Below are 19,952 nucleotides of genomic sequence, written 5' to 3' on the forward strand. Positions count from 1 at the left end.
ACGGATAAGGCACTGACTCTTTCTGAGCATGTACATTTTGCTGCTTCACCACTGAAGGAACAAGTTCACTGTAACCAGACTGGGTACCTATGATATTTGAGAGCATGTTTTCTGGGTATAACTCCTAGGTTTAATTTCCGAAATAATGAAATAATTCCTGTTGGTCGTGGCCTTGCCGTGTACGTTGCCACGTTTGAGGGTAAGAGAAGAAAACAATACGGTTTATGGTTCAGCTAAAAATAGACTTATATATGTGAAGCATTTTCGGGGAGGAAAAACTTTTGTAACTGTGTCTTCCCAAAACAAAACATTGCCTTTGCAGTATTTCTTTCTGGTAGGGTGGTAACATGATTTGATACAAAGCATTGGGGTCGTATCAGAAAAAAAGAAAACTGAAGAAAATTACAGAACTTTGTGTTGTGTTGGAAGTGGGGCACAGTGAGCAGAAAGCAATCTTAAGCACTTTTGTATCATAAGATTATAGTGCCCTTCCTTTGGTTTATTGAAATGAAAATTGGGGTTGGGCAGAGGTTTCAGGGTTAGGGACTGCACTTTGACTAAGTGATCAGGAACAAGCAGTTCTAAGCAGTTTTTATAAAACTGCCATGTCAGGTTTCTCTCCCTTCCCCTCCCCAAATTGAATTGTCCCAGCTCAGCTACCAAAAGAAAGGAGGAGGGGAAATCTACTGAAGATATAGCTCAGAAGGATTCTGCTTGGAGGCTTGCTGTGTGACTCAGCCTCAACTAGTTAAGGAAGGAATAAGGAACCCCTGCTGTGTGTGTGTGTGTGTGTCTGTGTGTGGCATAGGCGTGGGGGTGGAGAGAATGGGTGGTGGCACAGCCTAACTCCATAGTCCAGACTGGCTCTCTAACCAGCTAGTTATCTCATCCCCACCATGCATGGACAGAATTCCTGAGAGTGAGTTCATCACACCCATGAACCTTGGCTTCTGTGCATACCCATTGGCTTCCCTGGAAGCCAGGGAGAACAAGAATGTGTCCAAGGGAAGGCAGGTAGGGCTGCTGCAAGAGAGAATTTTATTCATTTGAAGGCTGCTGTTCTGCCCCTCCCAGCACCCAAGCTCTTAGATTTGTCCTTCACAACCCTGGCGCCTAGAACTGGGCAAAGGGGGTATCCAAGCAACAGCTGAATGAGATTGCAGCTCTACAGTTTTTTTATTAGCCTTCTGAAATTCCTTTTATTTCCCCATTCGGTACTTGTGGTGGCAAGAAGAGAAAATAAAACCCTAAGTGTCGATGCATAAATAGAAGCGGCCGAAAACAGATAGTAATAAACTACAGGTACAGGTTCCTGCTCCTGCATTTGAGAAATGAGTGGACTTCCCACCTTAAAGGTGTCCTGGTTTCTGCAAGGTTGAATACTAGGAGGTATACCGTCTTTCAGTTTACCATTAGAAAAAGAGACTGCTTCTGGTTCAAAGCCCTCGTCTCATGCTTTCTCGCTTTAAATCTCCTCTGAATCATGTAGGCTCTGACTAGCCCATTTGTTCTTGCAGTGAGTAGATTATGTTATTATGCTACATTCACCCAAATAATATGTATATTCTATAAATGAACACATATATTTTATTTATTGCCTCATGTTACAGTACTGCACTGGGAAAGGGTATTTGGATGAGTAAAGAAAATCCGAAATACTAATAACATTGCTTTGACTCTAAAATCTTGCTTACCTTTTAATAATCTAGACTGCATGCTAGAGTCTTTTTCAAACTGTAGCCCCTTTTGTGCCAGTACGATAGACTTCCAAGGAGTTGAATATGCTTCCCTTCCCCCTCTGTTCCCACTTACAATTCAAATTGTGCTAATCACTAGGAAGGTTATTGTTACTACCTACCTAGTCTAGGATGGACCTGTTTTAGAACAGAATAGAATAGAATAGAATTCTTTATTGGCCAAGTGTGGTTGGACACACAAGGAATTTGTCTTGGTGCAAATATTCTCAGAATACATAAATACATAAATTCGTCAAGAATCATAAGGTACAACACTTAGTGATAGTCATAGGGTACAATAAGCAATCAAATCATACTAGGAAACAGTGAATATAAATCGTAAGGATACAAGCGACAAAGTTACAGTCATACAGTCACAAGTGGGAGGGGATGGGTGATAAGGAGTGATGAGAAGATTAACAGTAATAGTAGTGCAGACTTTGTAATAGTTGAACAGGGTTGAGGGACTTATTTGTTTAGCAGAATGATGGCTTTCGGGGGGGAAACTGTTCTTGTGTCTCGTTGTTCTGGTGGGCAGTGCTCTATAGCGTTGTTTTGAGCGAAGGAGTTGAAATAGTTTATGTCCGGGATGTGAGGGGTCTGTAAATATTTTTTTGCTTGGTACCTGCAATTTGAAGGGAAAAGAATTTCTCTGAGCATTTGTTTCCATAGTGTCCCTGCAGTTGGCTTCCTTATACCTGTGGTTGCTCTGTTGGTGTGTTTCTTTGAGCTTTTTTGCACCTGCCTTTAAAAAAAGAAAGAAAGAAACCCCAGAAGTGGCTGCTGATTTCCACCGTTGACAAGCCATGGTAATTAGCATCTCTGGCTAGCCTCACACCTTTTTGAATAGGACATTGTGTCGCCTCATTCAATAGGTATATGTGTGTTTCTTTAGTGACCAGCCTGCCTCTGGGCAAAGATGTAAGCTCTTCTTCTTTTGCTGCTGAAGCAACAGCTGGGGGGCCATACACATCTCCAAAAGCATCCTCTGTGCTTCTGTTCAAGTTCATGGTGCCAAGGCAGAACAGGTTCCTTTGTAGCGAGAAGGGCAAGCTGGACACCAACAGAGCCCGAGACTTAGAATGGCTGTGCACGATTCTAGGAAGATAAGGAGGACAAGAAGTATGGAAGCAATTGTATCATAAAACATCATGTGTACCGATAGCCTTTTTCTGGGACATTTTGTTCTGACCCAGCTCCCCGAACACGACAAACCCTCCGATAATGCTTGCTAGAAACTCAAAAGATTTCTTCTCTCACAGGCTAACAAGTCCGTCTGTCCGAAAGATGAATACTTGTCTGCCACACTTACTCATCTCCGCCCGCTGCCTTTTATCCCCAGAGCTAGGGTGGGGGCTCACTAGCAGCGGTGGCTCTTCCTTCCCCACGATCGGCCCACGGCTTTCCACTGCTCTCTTCTTCTCAGCCTTCTGCGCAGCCACGCGCCAGGCACTGGACCCAGTTGTTCAGTGGTGGGATTCAATTTTTTTTTACTGCTGGTTCTGTGGGCGTGGCTTGGTGGGCATGGCAGGGGAAGGTTACTGCAAAATCCCCATTCCCTCCCCACCCCACTGACCTGCTTTCCAGCTCCGTTCTCCTGTGCAGGGCAACAAAAGAAGACCCAGCCAATCAGCTGGGACTCGGGAGGCAGAGAATAGATGGGGGCGGGGCCAGTCAGGGTCATTTTCCAGTTTTCCAAACTACTCAAAATTTCCGCTACCGGTTCTCCAGAACTGGTCGGAACCTGCTGAAGGCCACCTCTGCAGCTGTTCCTCCCCTTATTAATCAACCACCTCCAGATCTGGGGGCTGTTGATTGTCTATCTGAGGGCTGACGGATGGCCCAGGCTCCACCCCTTGCTCTCTCTCTCTCTCTCTGCCAGCTCCATTCTCTCTTCCCCCTCAGAGCTCCTGATGCTGACCCTGGCTCCCATCTGCCTCCTCCTCCTCTTCTGATTCGGCTGCTGGGTGGGGGGCTGGCGGCCAACAGGACACAACACATTTTTATATAAGAGAATCTATCATAGGCACACATGAACGCACCTGTGCAGTCCAGAAAATGCTTAAAGTTTATACCTTACTCCCCTTCCCTACTTAAGAGTTGTCTCCACTAAGTGTATTCTAGTAATTTTCACCTTCTCCTTTCTGCACAGCTGGGGAAAGATTTTTGGCAACATTCATTTTGTTCCCCCTTTTCCCATCTGGCTTCTAGTCTTAGCAAAATGGCTTCAAGTTTGTTGAACACTTCGTGTAAAAAAAAAAGTGATGCATGCTGGAACTGAGGTCTCTGGTGAGCCCAGAGGTCAGATCCATGCCCTTCTAGTTTAGAACTGTTTTTTTTCCCCAAAAAACATTTCGTTTTTGTGCCTTGGCAGACGTTTAATGGAATCAGTTTGCAAAGTTATTGGTGTGAAGTAGCACCCATAAACATCACGCACATACCTCCTTAGTTGCATCTTTGTTGAAGTAAGCAGGTTAGAGAAAGATTTTGAAGACAGGTGATAACTGATAAAATGAATTTCTGGGTCTCCCATTCCTTCATAACTTGCCCTCATGTGTATTTCAAATTTTTTAAAACTTTTTGAAATTCCTATTTTTAGAAATGGGAGATAATGGCCCTCAACTTCTGTTATCCTTCAGGAGCATAGTATGTTGGATGGACAAATGCAGACAGAACCTTACTTAAAGATGAAACCTCCATGGCTTTGGCATTAGAATGGTGGTTTTATTTTTCCCTAAAATAAAACAAGATGCCATTTTCATTATTAGCGTTGGATTAGCCGTGCTATTTTTCTTTTGATGGCGAGGTTTAGAATGAGGGTATATATGAAGGTGAACTTTAAGGAAAAATATCAAAGGGGATATGTTGAATACACTTTGGGCAACTGTAATCTAACTCCATTTTGTGTTTTTACATTTCAGAATCCAGACTTTCATGGCTTCAGTGATGATCCTGTTGCTGACGTGCAGAATATGCGTGTTGCCTTCTTCTTTGGAATATCTATTTGTCTCGTACTGGGCACTACCTTCCTGTATTATCTGCCTGACCATAAGTAAGATTCACAAGCTAAATTTTGTTTTCATTTGTGCATTGCCTTATAAGACTTTTGTGTATTTTGTCTTGATGTTTTCAAACCCTAAGACCAGTGGGTCTTCATTTCCAAGTTTTCCATAATTCCATTTATTTCTTGCTCCTTCTGGGTTCCCTAATAAGGGAACCTTGTGAGAATCCTCTTTAAGAACCACCTAAAAATATCCTAGAACATGAGATGACAGGGTACCAGCATTCCAGGGACTAGGAAATAGTTCTGTTTTATCCTATGTCACTTGTATGAAAGGAAAGGGTTATCTTGGATGCTTTTAAACTTACGTTACAATTTACCAGTGTGCATTTTAGCTGCACAAGTGAGGTAAAGTATAAATGCTGACCCTTTCTTATAAGTGTAGGCTCAGTAGTCTGAGAGGTGTATTAACTAATGAATATTGGAGTACTCTACCATTCTAGCCTGACAGTGTACATTCTTTTTCATAATCTTGGCACACCAGCAAAATGTTAAACATGCACACAAATGTACAATTTCAGTAGGTTAGTGCAGAGTTTGTGGCCCCCCAGAAACTTTCAAGAGTTGGTAACACCCCGAATTCTAGTCCTAATTTTCAACATGAAAAAGTAGACAATTATTACCTAGTTATATTTAGATAAATGTGTGTCTCATTATACTCATAAATGAATTGAAATCATGTTTACCTTTTCCTGGACCCTTCCATGTGTTCCAGAACAGCATTCAAAGGTACACTCCATGATCCAGAAAATGTTATGTCCCTCTGTATTAGGGGGTTTCTAGCTCTTTATCAGAAATGTTGCATAGATAAGGGTATGGGTATCTGTACGGTACGGAGTTTGTTACCTGCTTTTTTAATAACTCTTTTTTCCAAAGTAACATTTGCATGAGTTTGAATTTTTATATTATTGTATAATATAAGAATAGTAACCAACTCAACAGCCTAACCCTAACCCCACCTGATACCTTCCAGGTACGTAGGAACTGTGAGAATTTTTTTTTCCACCTCACAAACACACACAGACACAGACACACACAACACACACACACAGACATGCAGAGAAAGGAGAAAGAGAGGGGGAGGGGGAGGAGAGATTTGCATCATGTTTGGGAGCTTTCACTACCTTTTGTGTCCTTTTATGGCAAGATAGGGAACTTGTGCAGAGGAGATCAGAGAGAAAGATTTAGCAGAGATGGAGGTTATTACAGAGAAAAAAGAAATCAAAGGCCTTGAATCTGCAACTTGTGGTAGGTCTAAGTCCCTTTAGGGATATCAGTGGATTTGATGGACAGGAAGCTATCAAAGCAGATTCCCTCCCACTCAGCAAGAAGCAGACATCATGCTTTGATTAGAAATTAAGCCTGCTGAATTTGATACATGCATCAGATGCCAAAAGAGTATTCTGTGTTCGGTACTCTGCCTATAACTTTGCTGCTGTTCCCACCCCTGGCATTGCTCCAGATGAGCCCATCCCTATGAAATATTGTGGCATGAAATTGTATCTTTCACAGTCAGGGCCTCAGTTTGGTGCCAGTTTTCACAGGTACTGAAGAAGACAGTGGCTTGGAGGACATCTGTACCTTGTACATTTGCAAAGGCTTAATCAAGGCGTTAGCAACATGGGACCCCAGCTTTATGTGGCCCTCAAAATCCTCCTAAGCTGTTTTTACAGTTGCCTAAAATGAATCAGATTGTTTCCTGTTGTCTTGATTTGGCAGGAACTATCATCGCCTCACCTACTGCCATCCTGCCCTCCCAAAATGCTTTGAAAGTTTCCCCATCCTAGTTTAACCAACCAATTGAGATTCAATCAATATCTCAGTTAACTTCCCCGTACAGTTTCTATTTCTATCATCAGCAGAATTAAAACAGGGAACTTTTTATTTCAGTTTCTGTTCTATGCCACACAAAGGTGACTGTTCTTGGATAAGGGAAGCAAAAATAAACCTCCCATTAGGAATTGGGATACTTTCCTTATTAGTTTTGGTTTGGGGACAGCAAAATTTTAGAATCATGGAAAACTACATTTTGAGCAGAATTTGGAAAATCCCATTTGGAGGCATTCCTTTTTTTTTCCTCCAGGGACCTTGAGCAGAAGAAGAAAAGGAAGAATGTGTCATGGCAGATGGAAAGTACTAAAAACAAACAAGAATGTCTGTTAACAACAATATCATAAGAGGAAATGGAATGAGCGATATAGCTTGGATCAACCAGAAATAAAATGAGACTGTTTATATTGCTTTTTCTAGTTTTTACATTTTTGAAATCCACCAATTGCAAGAACAGGGATCCTTCCTTCCTTCCTTCCTTCCTTCCTTCCTTCCTTCCTTCCTTCCTTCCTTCCTTCCTTCCTTCCTTCCTTCTTCCCTCCCTCCCTCCCTCCCTCCCTCCCTCCCTCCGTCCCTTACACTTAAATTAGAAAATCTAGGATTGCTCACACAAAGACTAGAAATTGAATAGATTAAGATGAACAGTACTTCATTTGCATCATGAAGATTAACAATTCAAGTAGGATGACACTTTTTCATCAATCAGACCAGCCACCTGGTTCTTTTGCCTAATGATTACAGTCATGACTGGAAATTCTGGGAGTTCTATTCCCAACGCATCTGAAAAGAAGCAAATTAGGGAAGGATGTTTGATAGGATAGATTTCCACCCCCACCCCCCTTTTTTCAAAGATCTAGCAGTCCAAAAGAGACCATGGTGACCTGCAGCATGGGCTATGGAGAAGAGAGGCATCCCTGTTAAATAGCTGCATGTTCTGAAGCTACTAAAACAGAAACAGTGACAGTAAATTTGTCCTTGTGCATTTTTATGTGTAGGTAAACAGGCTCATGTGATCTTAGAATTAGCCATCTGTGCCAAGGATTAGGGATTCCTCTTGGTGTCTTAGATAATTCGTAGCATGACTTCAACTGTGAATTCAAGACAGTTGGCACATCTGAATGTTATACATGGATCCACAGATTGTAAAGAATTTTTATAGAAACCAGTCTGGTTAGGAGGAAATATAAAAGTGTTAAATTGTGGGTTTCTCTTCCTATGGAAACCCATATAACAGAGGAGAATAGGGCATTATGAAAAGCTATCTAGTAAGTAAAAGACAAAAAGCCTACTTCCATTGGAACTGAGAGGTGGGCTGCAGAGTGAATGCAAATAGGTTCAAAACTACCCCAGTAAGTTATGGAAAGACCCTATTTTGCTATCCTCCCAGTCTAAGCTACCTTGCTGAAGGGTCTTTGTCTGGCCAAGAGGAATCAACGGGAAAGGGGTACAGAAGCATAGGATGAAGATTGCATTCTGTCTCTAGGAAGCTGTTCCTGCATAATAATCAAATAGCCATCGTTTTTATCCTACTTGTGGATCAAATAGGATTCAGCATCTCCCAAGGGATAATTCACATAATACTTTGGAGCTAAAGTATTTCCCTTTGCAGAAGGAATTTCAATCTTTGGTGTTTTTTTCATTTAGTGAAAAGACCAAGTCAGTGGGGGAATGTAATGGAGTTACATGTCATTATGTGCAGCCTCATATGTATTTCTGCCTTCTGAGAAAGGCTGAAAAGGATAAGAAATCCATGGTGGTTTCTGATCTCTCAACCGCAGCTAAGTGAATGAAAAGGACTGAGTGTCGCTCACTTTGACGCAATTGCAGTTGTATGGTATATGGTATTGTGGTCTTGCCATGATGTGTGAACTCAATATTATCTAGCTTTAATGCTATCCTGCATTATTTCTCAAACAAGATGACTGAGCGGGAAACTGGTTAAATGTGAAGTTAGAATGGCTGTCATATCTATATTTGGCAGCAGAAGGAGAAAGTACACAGCCTTCCAGTCTTCTTCAATTTGCTTAAACATGATTAAAACATTACAAGAATAATGTCTCCCCCAGCTCTCCTTACCCATCTAAATAAAACCACATCTAGAAGACCTTGGCCCTTTTATAAGAGGCTTAATAAAGCTGTAATTTTTATCATTCTTCTGCCTCCTTGTTCAACCCTTAAGGAAGGAAAGGAAAGCTATAGAGTGGTATTTCTCAACCTTGACAATTTGAAGATGTGTGAACTTCAACTTACAGAATTCCCAGCATGGCTGGCTGGAGAATTCTGGTGGCCAAAAAACCACACATCTTTAAGTGGCCAAGATGAGATATATTGACATAGAAAGTAGGATTGAAAGGTAGAGTTGTGGGAAGCAGAAAACAACCAACTACACACACACACACACACACACACACACACACACACACACACTTAAAGAACTGTCCATCCTTTACCAAATACTGTACACACCACTGCAAATCACTTTTCTGCAACCCATGAAGGCTGATACAGTTGCTCCTGACTGTTGTAAAGGAAACTATATTTCTCAGGATGCCAAATGATGAGCACGATTAATGGACTCGGCATGTTTGTGTCTCAAAGCAGTAAATTTGGAAATGTGTACAGACAGGAACTAGATGTACTTCAGCTTAGAGCATAGCCTTGGGGTTCAGCATCAATGACCAGCCGTGCCCCCTTCAGTCTCTGAAAGCCATCGTGGTGCTCTGTGTGAAAGCATCCCTCCCAAGCCATATGTCAGCTCTTCCTCCCCACACCGGATGGAATCTTTTCAGTGTCTTCTCCAGTCTCGCCTAGCTGGATAAAGGAATTTGTTTTCAGGCAAGATAACCTATTTAGAAGGGGCACTGTGGAAATTCACTGGTGCTCAGAGGAGTTATTTTGGGGGGGATGCACCAGCTGGTGCTAGGTGTGCGCATATATATATATAGCCTATGGGATATAGATAGACCAGGTCCCAGAACTCGGAAGCGTGTTGTTTTGGCTGGCAGGGAGGGGCTGGCTATAGCCCGGCTCCGCTGCTGACGCACATAGAGCCTTCTGATCAGAAGCAGCTTGCACAGTTCCTGTTCCCATGCGATGGAGCCTGAAGACGAACCCTGTTAACAACCTGAGCTTTGCTCCCACCTTTTTTTTTTTGCACTGAGAAAGGAATCCGGGAGCCTTGGTGGGTGTCCCTCCCGTCTTCTAAGTGGGCGTTCCTTCGGGAGCAGTACAAAAGCCCACTCACTCAATTCTCTCTTCCTCAGTTCTCTTTTGCTTCCAATTCTTGTTCAGGGTTTAGGTTCGGCTTGAATGTAGGGAGATGCAGGTTAGCAGGGAGTTCAGAGGGGCAGGGTTGCAGCTTGCTGTGCTGCAGGCAATTCTCAAGGGTGCTTCCAGGTGTCGGGTGTTTGCGGAAATCATCTTCCCTTTGTAATGAGGGAATTGGTTAAGTCAACACGGAGTTGTGCTTAGTTTTGGTCCGGTGTGTTATATCGGTTCTGGCAGGTAATAAGTCTTGGTTAAATGAACCATAATTTAATACCGGATCATAGGGTGCATTTGATTATTCCTTCGCTTCAGCTTAAAGGCAGATATGCACAACACTAGCTTTACCAATCAATCTTCTACAGCTTTACTACTTCCAAATATATATCTGTGATTCTGCCGGCCCAGCCTTAGCAGGCATGCTTCGAAGAATTTGCAGAATTGATCCCGTCTGAAGACGCTCTGTGTGCCAAATTCCAGTTAAATAGGCTGTATATCAGAGAAGTGCATTTGGTTTGCTTTTAAACAAAAAAAACAAAGCAATGCTGCTAGGTGTGCAGTCTTATTCACAGGGTTGTGACCTGTGCTGAGCTATTTTTTTCTTTTCTGACTGCAGATACACAATGTTAAGCCAGCAGCAAGACTTCAGGGTTGATTCTTCCTAGACTTTCATCTTCTCCGATTGATGGAGACTCTTTCTCTCTTCCTCTCCTCCCTGCATTGTCCCCATCCCACCTTTTCATCTTTTCTTGCTGCCTCTCTACAGCAAGCGTGTTTGTGCCTTCTTCTACATTTTTCATTGTTCCGGCTTTGGCTTTGCTTTCATAGGGTCATTTTTCTCTTCTGCTATTCTTTCCTGGACTGTTTCTGTTGTTCCTTCCACACACATACCCCCCCCCTTTTTTTTCACCTGCCACCTATTTCTCTGTGCTCTTATCCTTAAGGTTAGTTTTTAATGCCTGGCCATTCCTCTTCCAAATCACTGCCTGCCTTCGTTGTACCCCTTTTTAATCACTAAAGCAAATAATTTAAGAGAAGCAAACTCTATTTCATATCCAGTTGATTCCTGTAATTTATGTCTTATACCTTCCTCATCACCGGCACATCCAAATAACTTCTCCCAGCTGGGGATTAAAAGATGTGCTTGTTAAACCAGGTTTTGTTTTGTTTTTAAAAAGCAGCTGGTATGGAGGGGCTAGGCAGTTCCAAAGGAATTGCCTTTTTTCTCCTTTTCTGTGAACCATCATGTAGTATTCTGCCATCACTACTCACCATGGAGAGTCATATTCACCTGCTTGGAGTCAGAACTCCGGAAGCAATAATAAGGATGGAGGAAGCTAGTAGATTCGCCAAGACCAGATGATAGGTTTTAATGAATGCTGGGTAATGCTGAGCAAATTGCATGTGAGCTCATCAAATTTTGGTCTCCGTGGTGCAGAATGCTAAGTATTCTAATTGTGAAATGATTCAACAAAAGACAAATGAGCTTTTGTGGAGACCGAGGCTCCCCTGGCCCAAACGAGTTTAACATTTGCCGAGGGAAGTTGGGTGGCAAGCCAAGCCCACTTACGCTTCTGAGCAAAATGCTCTCCTATCTTTCCTACAGTGGTGAAGGCTAGGAACCCGATGGGAAACGATTCAGAGCCCCGGGTTGCTTGGAAATGTAATAGGTAGCCCAGAATATTTGCTGCAGTAACTTGTACTTGTTTTTACGCATGAAGAACCCTTTCTTGTGACTGCTGCTTGCTGTGAAAAAACACTAAAGGGCAGCAGGAAATCTTCTCTTTTTTTTTTTTTTGTCTACTTACGGCAACCACAGCTCTGCGGCTCTGCTGTGTATCTCTTCTTCAGGATCTCAGTCTCCCCTCACCTCTCTCCCTGGCATGTAACCTTCTGAATTATGCAGGTGTCCGGTTCAGATGAGGAGAAGAATGTTGGGCCAAAACAGGTGGTCCTCGACTTAATGACCACAATGTTGCTAAGTGAGACATTTGTTAAGCGGACTTTTGCCCCATTGTATGACCTTTCTTCCCACAGTTGTCAGGCGAATCCACCGCAGCTCTTAAATTAGTCACACGGTGGTTAAGTGACTCCGGCTACCCCATTGACTTTGCTTGTCGGAAGGTCGCCAAAGGTCATCACATGACCCCCACCTCCCACCCCGGACACTGCCACGGTCGTAAATAGAAGTCAGTCGTCCACATTTTGATCGCATGACCATGGGGAGGATTGTAAGGGTCGTAAGTGTGAAGACAAGTCATACCACGCTTTTTTCAGTGCCATTGTAACTTTGAACAGTCACTACATGAATTGTTGTAAGTCGAGGGACTACCTGTAGTCTGGCCTTTTACCCCAACTGTCCCCGGATCCAGTCACACCCAAATGGGAAGAAGCTTGGCAAAAGACTGGAGGTGCATCCCATCTCTCTCTGGAGTGCTTTGCCTATCAGTGCGGAGGAAAGGTGGCTCCCTCCAGTGTTCTGGGGAGGCGCCTGATTGCGAGACGTAACTTATCTCTAATTGATGGGGGTCTCATTAGTGAGGCCCTCAGGGAGCCAGTAACGAACACCACAGCTGCAGCGAGCATCTCTGACCGCCTAGTTTAGGCGGGTGGAGGAGGGGGACCACAGGGAATTGAGCTACCAGCTTTTAGAGAGCGCAGGTCAAGGAAGGAAAAGATGCAGGCAAACCCATGCTGAGATGAGAGGTCTTCTGCTTTTCTGATACAATTACCTGGAATCACAGGAGCCCACGTTTCCTCACAGAGCAGCCCACGGCCCACAGGAGTTTTAAGTTTCCTCGGAACAGCTCAGGAGAGAGGGGAGGGAAGCCTTCCATTTTACAGGTGGCAGTCTTGAGTCATGAGGCCCGATTAGATTGTGCGGCTGGCCGAGGGCTGCGGTGGCCCCCTGGTCTTGCATGCCTTTGTCTCACGCTCCAGCCTCTTGGGCTGTGGTGGATTCCTGCTCCGTGTGCCGTGTCTCGTTTTGCTTCCGCGTTTTCTGCATGTCCCGTCCCGCCTGGGTGTGAGATAGCACGCTTCATCAGTCCTTGGTACATATTTAATATGCAATTTCAGCGCCGGTAAGGGGCATCAAATATTGCTCTGATTGGCAGGGGAGAAGAGGGGAGTAATCTGATCTTTTTAATCTGCCCTTTGGAACTTCCTCCTGGGCTGGCTTTTTCTCCCCATTCCTTTTGAAGGCTGTTGCTAATGAATGATGCTCCCCTCTCGACATTCCTTCATTCTTAACAACCTTCTTCCCCTAGAAGTGTTTCCCCTACCACTTAAATGTCTTTCTGCCCACCATTCCTGATTCAGCTGCTCATTGGTCCGGCAAACTTCTTTATCTCTAGAATTACCGCAGTCCCATTTGTCTTACCAGAGGGGTTCAGATGAAAGCTCCCAAACCAGCCGTTCATATTTGGCTTAATGAGCTGACGAGGCAGGTCTTCTGTCATTGCAGAATGAGGAATAATAATTAAAAGTTGCTGTGGGCCACGGTTTGGCATTGCCGTTCTTCCAAAAATATTGGCAGAGCAGATTCCCTGACTTGTTATGTCTCTTTCCAGCTCATTCAGGTGGCTAGAGCAGGCTGGTTTGCCTTGAGAAAGTGTGTCTCCTTCAGAAGCAGTTGAACCACGGGTGGTAGATGCATATTAACATATATTTATATTGTGTGACTGATCACCCGAGTGCAAAATGCCGCTGCTCTGATAATGCCCTTCTTTTGCATCTGTCTTCTGCAATACCCAAAGTGTTTCCCACAGCGCCCTCTGCTGGGAGTGGAGGGTTTATTCTTTCCCCTGCATTCAATCTGGGTTATGCCTGGCTGTCTATCCACCTTTCTCAACCCCGGCACCCTCAAGCTGCGTTGGACTGCGATTTCCCTAATTTTTGTGGGCAAGGTATCATGGGAGTTGAAATCAAACACCTCTGGGGAAAATAGGTTGGGGTTTGCACTAGCCTTTCCTTGGAGGGAGAGAGAGAGAGAGAGAGTCCAGAATGCTTTAAGGGCAGGCAGAAGGATATAAAAGTAGCATGGCTTTACATCTGCATCGTTGACTGAAGTTCAGTCTTGCTATTCTGAGGTTTCACTTTAAGGTGAAAAGTATCAATAGAAACCAACAAGTAGCATTTGAGATTACAGTAAAGACAGTTCGGGCATAAACTTACCAAAAAAAAACAAAAAAAACCTCCCTCCCAAGTGACAAGAAAACAGAAGAGGACGGTCCCTTATCCGCTCGCGCTTAAGAAGCAACAATGGAGAGGTGGGCTTGGACTTTTCCTGTCTCTGAGCTTCCCAAACTGCTTGATTAAACACCATGTGTTTTTTTATGCTCAAATTGGTCTTTTTAAAAAGTAGAACTGCCAATATTGGCAGCGTGTGATTTTTGAGTTAACTAGAAAAAAAAAATGTAAATATACTGTACCTCCTTTGGAGTGGAGAGATATGGGTGGGGAATGACGTTGAAGTAAATATTGAGAAATACTTTGTTGTGTAAATGAAGAAGCATTCCTTAAGTCCTGAGAAGGGAGAGAATATTAAGAAGAGAGTCCAGTTGGCGCTTCCCTGACTCTCTAGATCAGGGGTCTCCAACCTTGGGAACTTTAAGACTTGTGGACTTCAACTCCCAGAGTTCCTCAGCCAGCTTTGCTGGCTGAGGAACTCTGGGAGTTGAAGTCCACAAGTCTTAAAGTTCCCAAGGTTGGAGACCCCTGATCTAGATGGAATGTAAGAGGGGGAGGGGAGGAAAAGCCCAATCCAAACTTGCAAAACTCTGTCATTCTAGCCTTATCTTATATCTTATACAGTCTAAAGTAGAATCCTGGTCTTTGGGTAAAGTCTGTTTCTGCCTCGAAAGGTCGATATTTGACACTTGAAGGCAGAGCAGCAGCCTTTGCCCTTATGAATCCCATGCAGCCCCATGGAGATCCTTTCAACCACAGGTAGTCCTTGACTTACAACCATGGGTGCAGTGACAGTTTGAAGTCACGACGGCACTGGAAATAGCGACCCCTGACCATAGCAGCATCCCCATGGTGGTGTAATCAAAATGTGGACGCTCGGCAACGGGTTCGTATTTATGACCGTTGCAATGCCCCGGGGTCATGTGATCGGCTTTTTGTAACCTTCTGACAAGCAAAGTCAGTGAGGAAGCCAGATTCACTTAGCACTAAATTAAGTCACTAACATAATAACTGCAGTGATTCACTTAACAACTGTAGCAAGAAAGGTTGTAAAATGGGGCAAAACTCACTTAACCACAGGAATTTTGGGCTCAGTTGTTGTCATAAGTCAAGGACTATCTGAATTTCAGAGGCACGATTGCTAAAAGCAATAATATATTTCTTTAACATATTAAAGAAATATATTTAATATATTAAATCCGTCATTTTAAAGCATGTAACTTAAAAATAGTAGTGCAAGCCCTTAAAGAAGCGTTAGGTAGTTTTAAACATGAGTAGCAACCGCTCTCCTCCCAAATGATTTTAAAATGAATATTTCAGCCTATTTTATCTCATTGTCCCATCTATTATTGCTTTTATAAGGAAATCTTAATTGTTCCTGCCACCAAACGTTTGGTCATCCTTATGATGTGTCAGCGGATCAAGATTAAAACAAACCATGGTTAAAACATCCATGGCTTATTTTAACCTTGCTTTGCTGACAAATCATAACATTCTGGTGCATAACAAATGCTGAAGAACAAAGTATGGTTTACATGCCCCAGAAGGCTGGATCCACCATTGTGTAACGCCAGAGCACATGAAAGCCAGTTGGCTAACTTTGGGTAACAGTCCTTCTAAGTAAGCCCAGCGCATCTCGCAAGATTGTTGTGAGAAAAATAGGAGGAGAAATAAATATTAGATACGTTCGCCACCTTATTTGTTATTTGTAAAAAAATAATACGGGTAGGGTAAAAAATACATAAATAAATAAAATGCCCACAAAACCAGTTCCCCGCCCTTTTCATAATGCCAACTGTTGCCAAATCCTTCCTGTTAAACTGGGCTTTTCAAAGGAACAAGGGATTATGTTTTCCAGCTTTATAGGCGATTGGGTATATGTAGCATGCTGAGAGCAAGTTGGGGCAAGGTACAAGATGAAAGAGAACAGAATAAGAGAGCTGGAAGGGATCCTGGAGGTCCTCTAGTCCAGCCCCCTGCTCAAGCCGGAGACCCTTCCAGACAAGTGGCTGTCCAGTTTCTCCTTAAAAGACTCTAGTGATGGAGCACCGACAAGTTCTGAAGGCAAGCCATTGTACTGGTTAATTTTTCTCACTGTTAGGAATTTTCTGCTTAGCTCAAGGATGCTTCTCTCCTTGATTAGTTTCCATCCGTTGCTTCTTGTTTTGCCTCCAGGTGCTTTGGAAAATAGGTTGATCCCCTTTTCCTTGTGGGATTCCCCCAAATATCGGAACACTGCAATCATGTCACCCCTAATCCTCCTTTTCCACTTTTAAATGCAACTTAAAAATTAAGTTCAACTTCTTTTCACATGGGCCAACATGCCAAACACACCTAAAACAGTAGGCTATACACCAGTAAGAGATTCCGGGCCAGCTGCTTGGTATCTACACTTGTCTTGCTAGGGAACCTGAGCAGGTCGAACTGGGGAATACCCTGAGGAAAGTGACTTAGCAAAGTTGGGTGGGTAATGAAGCTCTAGTGCAGAAGAGGATCTTACTGCAGAAAGGGGATGTGTTAAAGTTGGAGCTAGAGAAAAAGGTAGAAAGTAGAAAGCTAGCAGAAGCAGGATGAGGTCCTTTGCCTTTATGACACGAATCCCATTGTCTATTTGCTGGTTGCCTGAGAGGGAGAGGGAGAGGCTGCAACGACTGGAAATAGACACTTCTCCCATGACAAGCTTTTGAGCCATGTGCCAGTTGGACAAACCAGTTAATTCTTAGTAGACTGAATTAACTGAATTATGTGTAGGATTTGTGTATTTGTTATGCTCAAGAAGAGTTCTTTATGGTTGGGGTTGGGGAGATGAAAGGTGTTGAGAAGAAAAATGGATAGGCCCTGGTTCAGATTTGGCTTTGTTGTACAGGAATAGCGTGGCATCCAAGACGGGAAAACGTAAAGTATCTTCTTTCCCTCTCTCTGTTGGAGTTACTTAACTTCCTGCTTTTCCATTTGAAGGAGAGAAGGAAGCAGCAGGCGTTTGAAAACTAGGCCAGGCCTTGTTTCTGCTTTCTAATTCATGAAAGCAGATGGCTGGCTCTTTAGATTTTAGATTCATGTAATATATACATACAAACCGTGTGGCTCAAATTAGCCACTTGGGCATCTCAAGTCAGACTCGCTCTTTCTGATTGAACTGATTAAGTTCAAGCAGGAAACTCAAGTGATCTGGAACGGTCCAAATATGGAATGGAAAATGCTTGGACAGATGGAATGAGTGAAAATCTAACATGAGATCTCCCTTCCACTTGTGATTTTTGATCTTTCTGTGGGTGGCCCTTCCCCAAATCCCACAAACTGGAACAGACTAGAACTGTGCCCCCCCAAAAAAGGAGATTGCGTCTTCATTCCCACCAGCTAAGCAGCAGGTTGATGACTTCTTGACGAAGCACTAATTAAGGCAAGCAACTTTGCGCTTCATCTCGGCACAGTGTAATTAATGCTGTAGCTTTGATTGGGTTCATACTCTTAACTTCGGTCTGCTGATGGCATGTCAAAGATGCTACGGACAAAACAGCTGGGAGTACCGCTGAAAAGCACTGCCAGAGCATGCTGCGTAAGAGAGAGCACGGAAGAGAACAGTCCCTGGGAAGTGGTGGGACTTGGATGGGTCAGGATGAGTGCTACGTGATCTTTCTGTTCCTTTCAAGAGTCTCTGTATCTTTCTGATCTGAGGACATGAGGGCATTTGACTTCAGTCTAGTCAAGCTAAATTCTACGTCCCGGGCAGTTTTAGTTGAATCAAATTTCTTCAGAGTCCTCAGAGTCATGAGAAGTCTTCACTTTGAGGAATAGATTTCTCTATTAATAGGCTTGCCAATTCCATTCTTTCTGGGAAATTCTAATGCGGCTTTTCCACCACTCCATTTTTCCTTCTTCCAAAGAAACACAAATTCTGTAATTTCTCCCTGTCTTAGCCATAACAACAAAAACACTGATTCCCGTTAAAGCACACAGCTTGAGCAAATGATGTAATAAGCACATTTGCATCGGTATGAAATAAAGAACATTTCTGTAATGCAATGTCTAATTTTATTTTATTTTTTTAGAAACGTTTTAGCTTATTGCTATGTATTACCCAATATATATCCCGTTTCTCTGCTCACCAAGGCAGATTAATACCTAGCAGTTCTTGTTGCTGTTTTCCCTGGAGTAGGATCAAAGGCCCGCTTGAATACAGTATCTACATAACCGCTTCTGGATGACACTTCTTCATAATTCACTCAGAACTTCCTTCTGTTTTCCCCTGTAGGATGCATCATTGGGCTCGCCGGGAAGCCGAACGAAGACTTAAGGAGCGAACTGAACAAGGGCTGCCCATCCTTTCCTCTTATTACTATGACCCTAGCAAGATTGTGCTGCCTCCTGAAGAAGAAGAATGATCACTTTAATGTTTACTTGTATGTTGAGAATAAACCTCCAATATATCTATCCTGGCTGTCAGCATTCTGTAATTTCTGTCTCTCTCTCTCTCTCTCTCTCTCTGGGGTTTGAGCGAAAGAGATTTAGCTTCTTGGTCTTCTTACTGTATGGAGCAGGCTAGACATGGTTCCCTGGGGAGGGGGAGTTATTTTTTTTTTGTCTGTGTGTAGCTACTTTTAGTACTAGGTATCAATATCCTACCTGAAGTGCTGGGGCAGGAACTGCATGCGTGAGGCCTTCCAAGGTGAGAAAAGAAATTGAGCCATAAGGCTGGCAGGTGCAGAATATTTCCAACCGATTCCAGACCTGAAAAAAGGATGTAAACACCAGAGTTGAGAATTCTAACTATATTTTCTTTGGGGAGGGGGGATAATGGAGGGATTCTTGCCAGGCTTCTCCTTAAAGCTATTGAGAGTCTAGTTGAATTTGGCAGCACCGTCCAATCCCTGGCATAATTGTACCCTGAGCAATGGCTCTGCCTGGTGCCTTGCAGTGGAGGGCTATATATATAGATATATATATCGCTGGCCATTTTTGCCATAGCTCAACTCGCTCCTTCTGCCTACGGTGCTTACCTCGCAGCCGCCCGATCCAGCATGAACGTATTACTGCCAACAAGCCTGGATTCCAGTTCTCCGGGGTCCTGGCCTTGTACCTTTTTCCTTCACGTTGGAGTTTGATAAATACTGCTTGTTGGCCGCACAAGGATGAAGGCGTTGTGCACAGTTATTGGTACTGCCATCAGATTAATCCTTCTGGCAGGGCTATTAGGCCTTTAAGGAGCATGTTAAGCAGAAATCCAACAGCCATGCTGTTATATCACTTGCATTCTGTTGTTTCTGTTGGATTTCTGTCTGCTGCACATGTTTTTAGAAACACAAGAGCCTGCTTATGGAAGGAGAGGTGCAACGAAAAGGACAGCTCCTTTTTAGGCACAGGAGAGTAAGAGATTTCTGCGATCTGTTTAGTCATTTCCTTTTCAAATTTTTGTGTTGTGTTTATGTTTTAAAAATCAAGGGTGCTGTCATTCCCACCTTACATTTCTCTTCCCTCACTTCTATTTTTAAGGTTATCTTTGAATAAGGAATCCTGTGTCCATTTTGGAACAAGCAGAATAGAATGAATAGAATAGAATAGAATAGAATAGAATAGAATAGAATAGAATAGAATAGAATAGAATAGAATAGAATTCTTTATTGTGATTGGACACACAAGGAATTTGTCTTGGTGCATATGCTCTCTGTACATAAAAGAAACGATACATTCGTCAAGAGTCAAGAATCATAACGTACAACACTTAATGATAGTCATAGGGTACAATAAGCAATCAAATCATACTAGGGAACAGTCAATATAAATCGTAAGGATACAAGCGACAAAGTTACAGTCATGCAGTCACAAATGGGAGGGGATGGGTGATAAGGACTGATGAGAAGATTAATAGTAAC

General features: G+C 43.1%; 1 protein-coding gene across 1 annotated transcript in view; it reads left to right on the top strand.

The window, feature by feature from the left end:
- Positions 1-18,513, top strand: part of NDUFB11 (NADH:ubiquinone oxidoreductase subunit B11) — a 56,899-nt gene extending 38,386 nt beyond the window's left edge. The window contains exons 2-3 of the mRNA XM_026684131.2: positions 4,658-4,788; positions 18,335-18,513. Coding sequence (XP_026539916.1) covers positions 4,658-4,788; positions 18,335-18,464 — 261 coding nt within the window. The 3' untranslated portion in view covers positions 18,465-18,513. The remainder of the gene's footprint in view (positions 1-4,657; positions 4,789-18,334) is intronic.
- Positions 18,514-19,952: the final 1,439 nt, after the last annotated feature.

Source organism: Notechis scutatus, chromosome 2, assembly GCF_049901735.1.
Source record: "Notechis scutatus isolate UNSWTSFEM ecotype Mainland chromosome 2, rNotScu1.2, whole genome shotgun sequence".
Lineage (NCBI taxonomy): Eukaryota > Metazoa > Chordata > Lepidosauria > Squamata > Elapidae > Notechis > Notechis scutatus.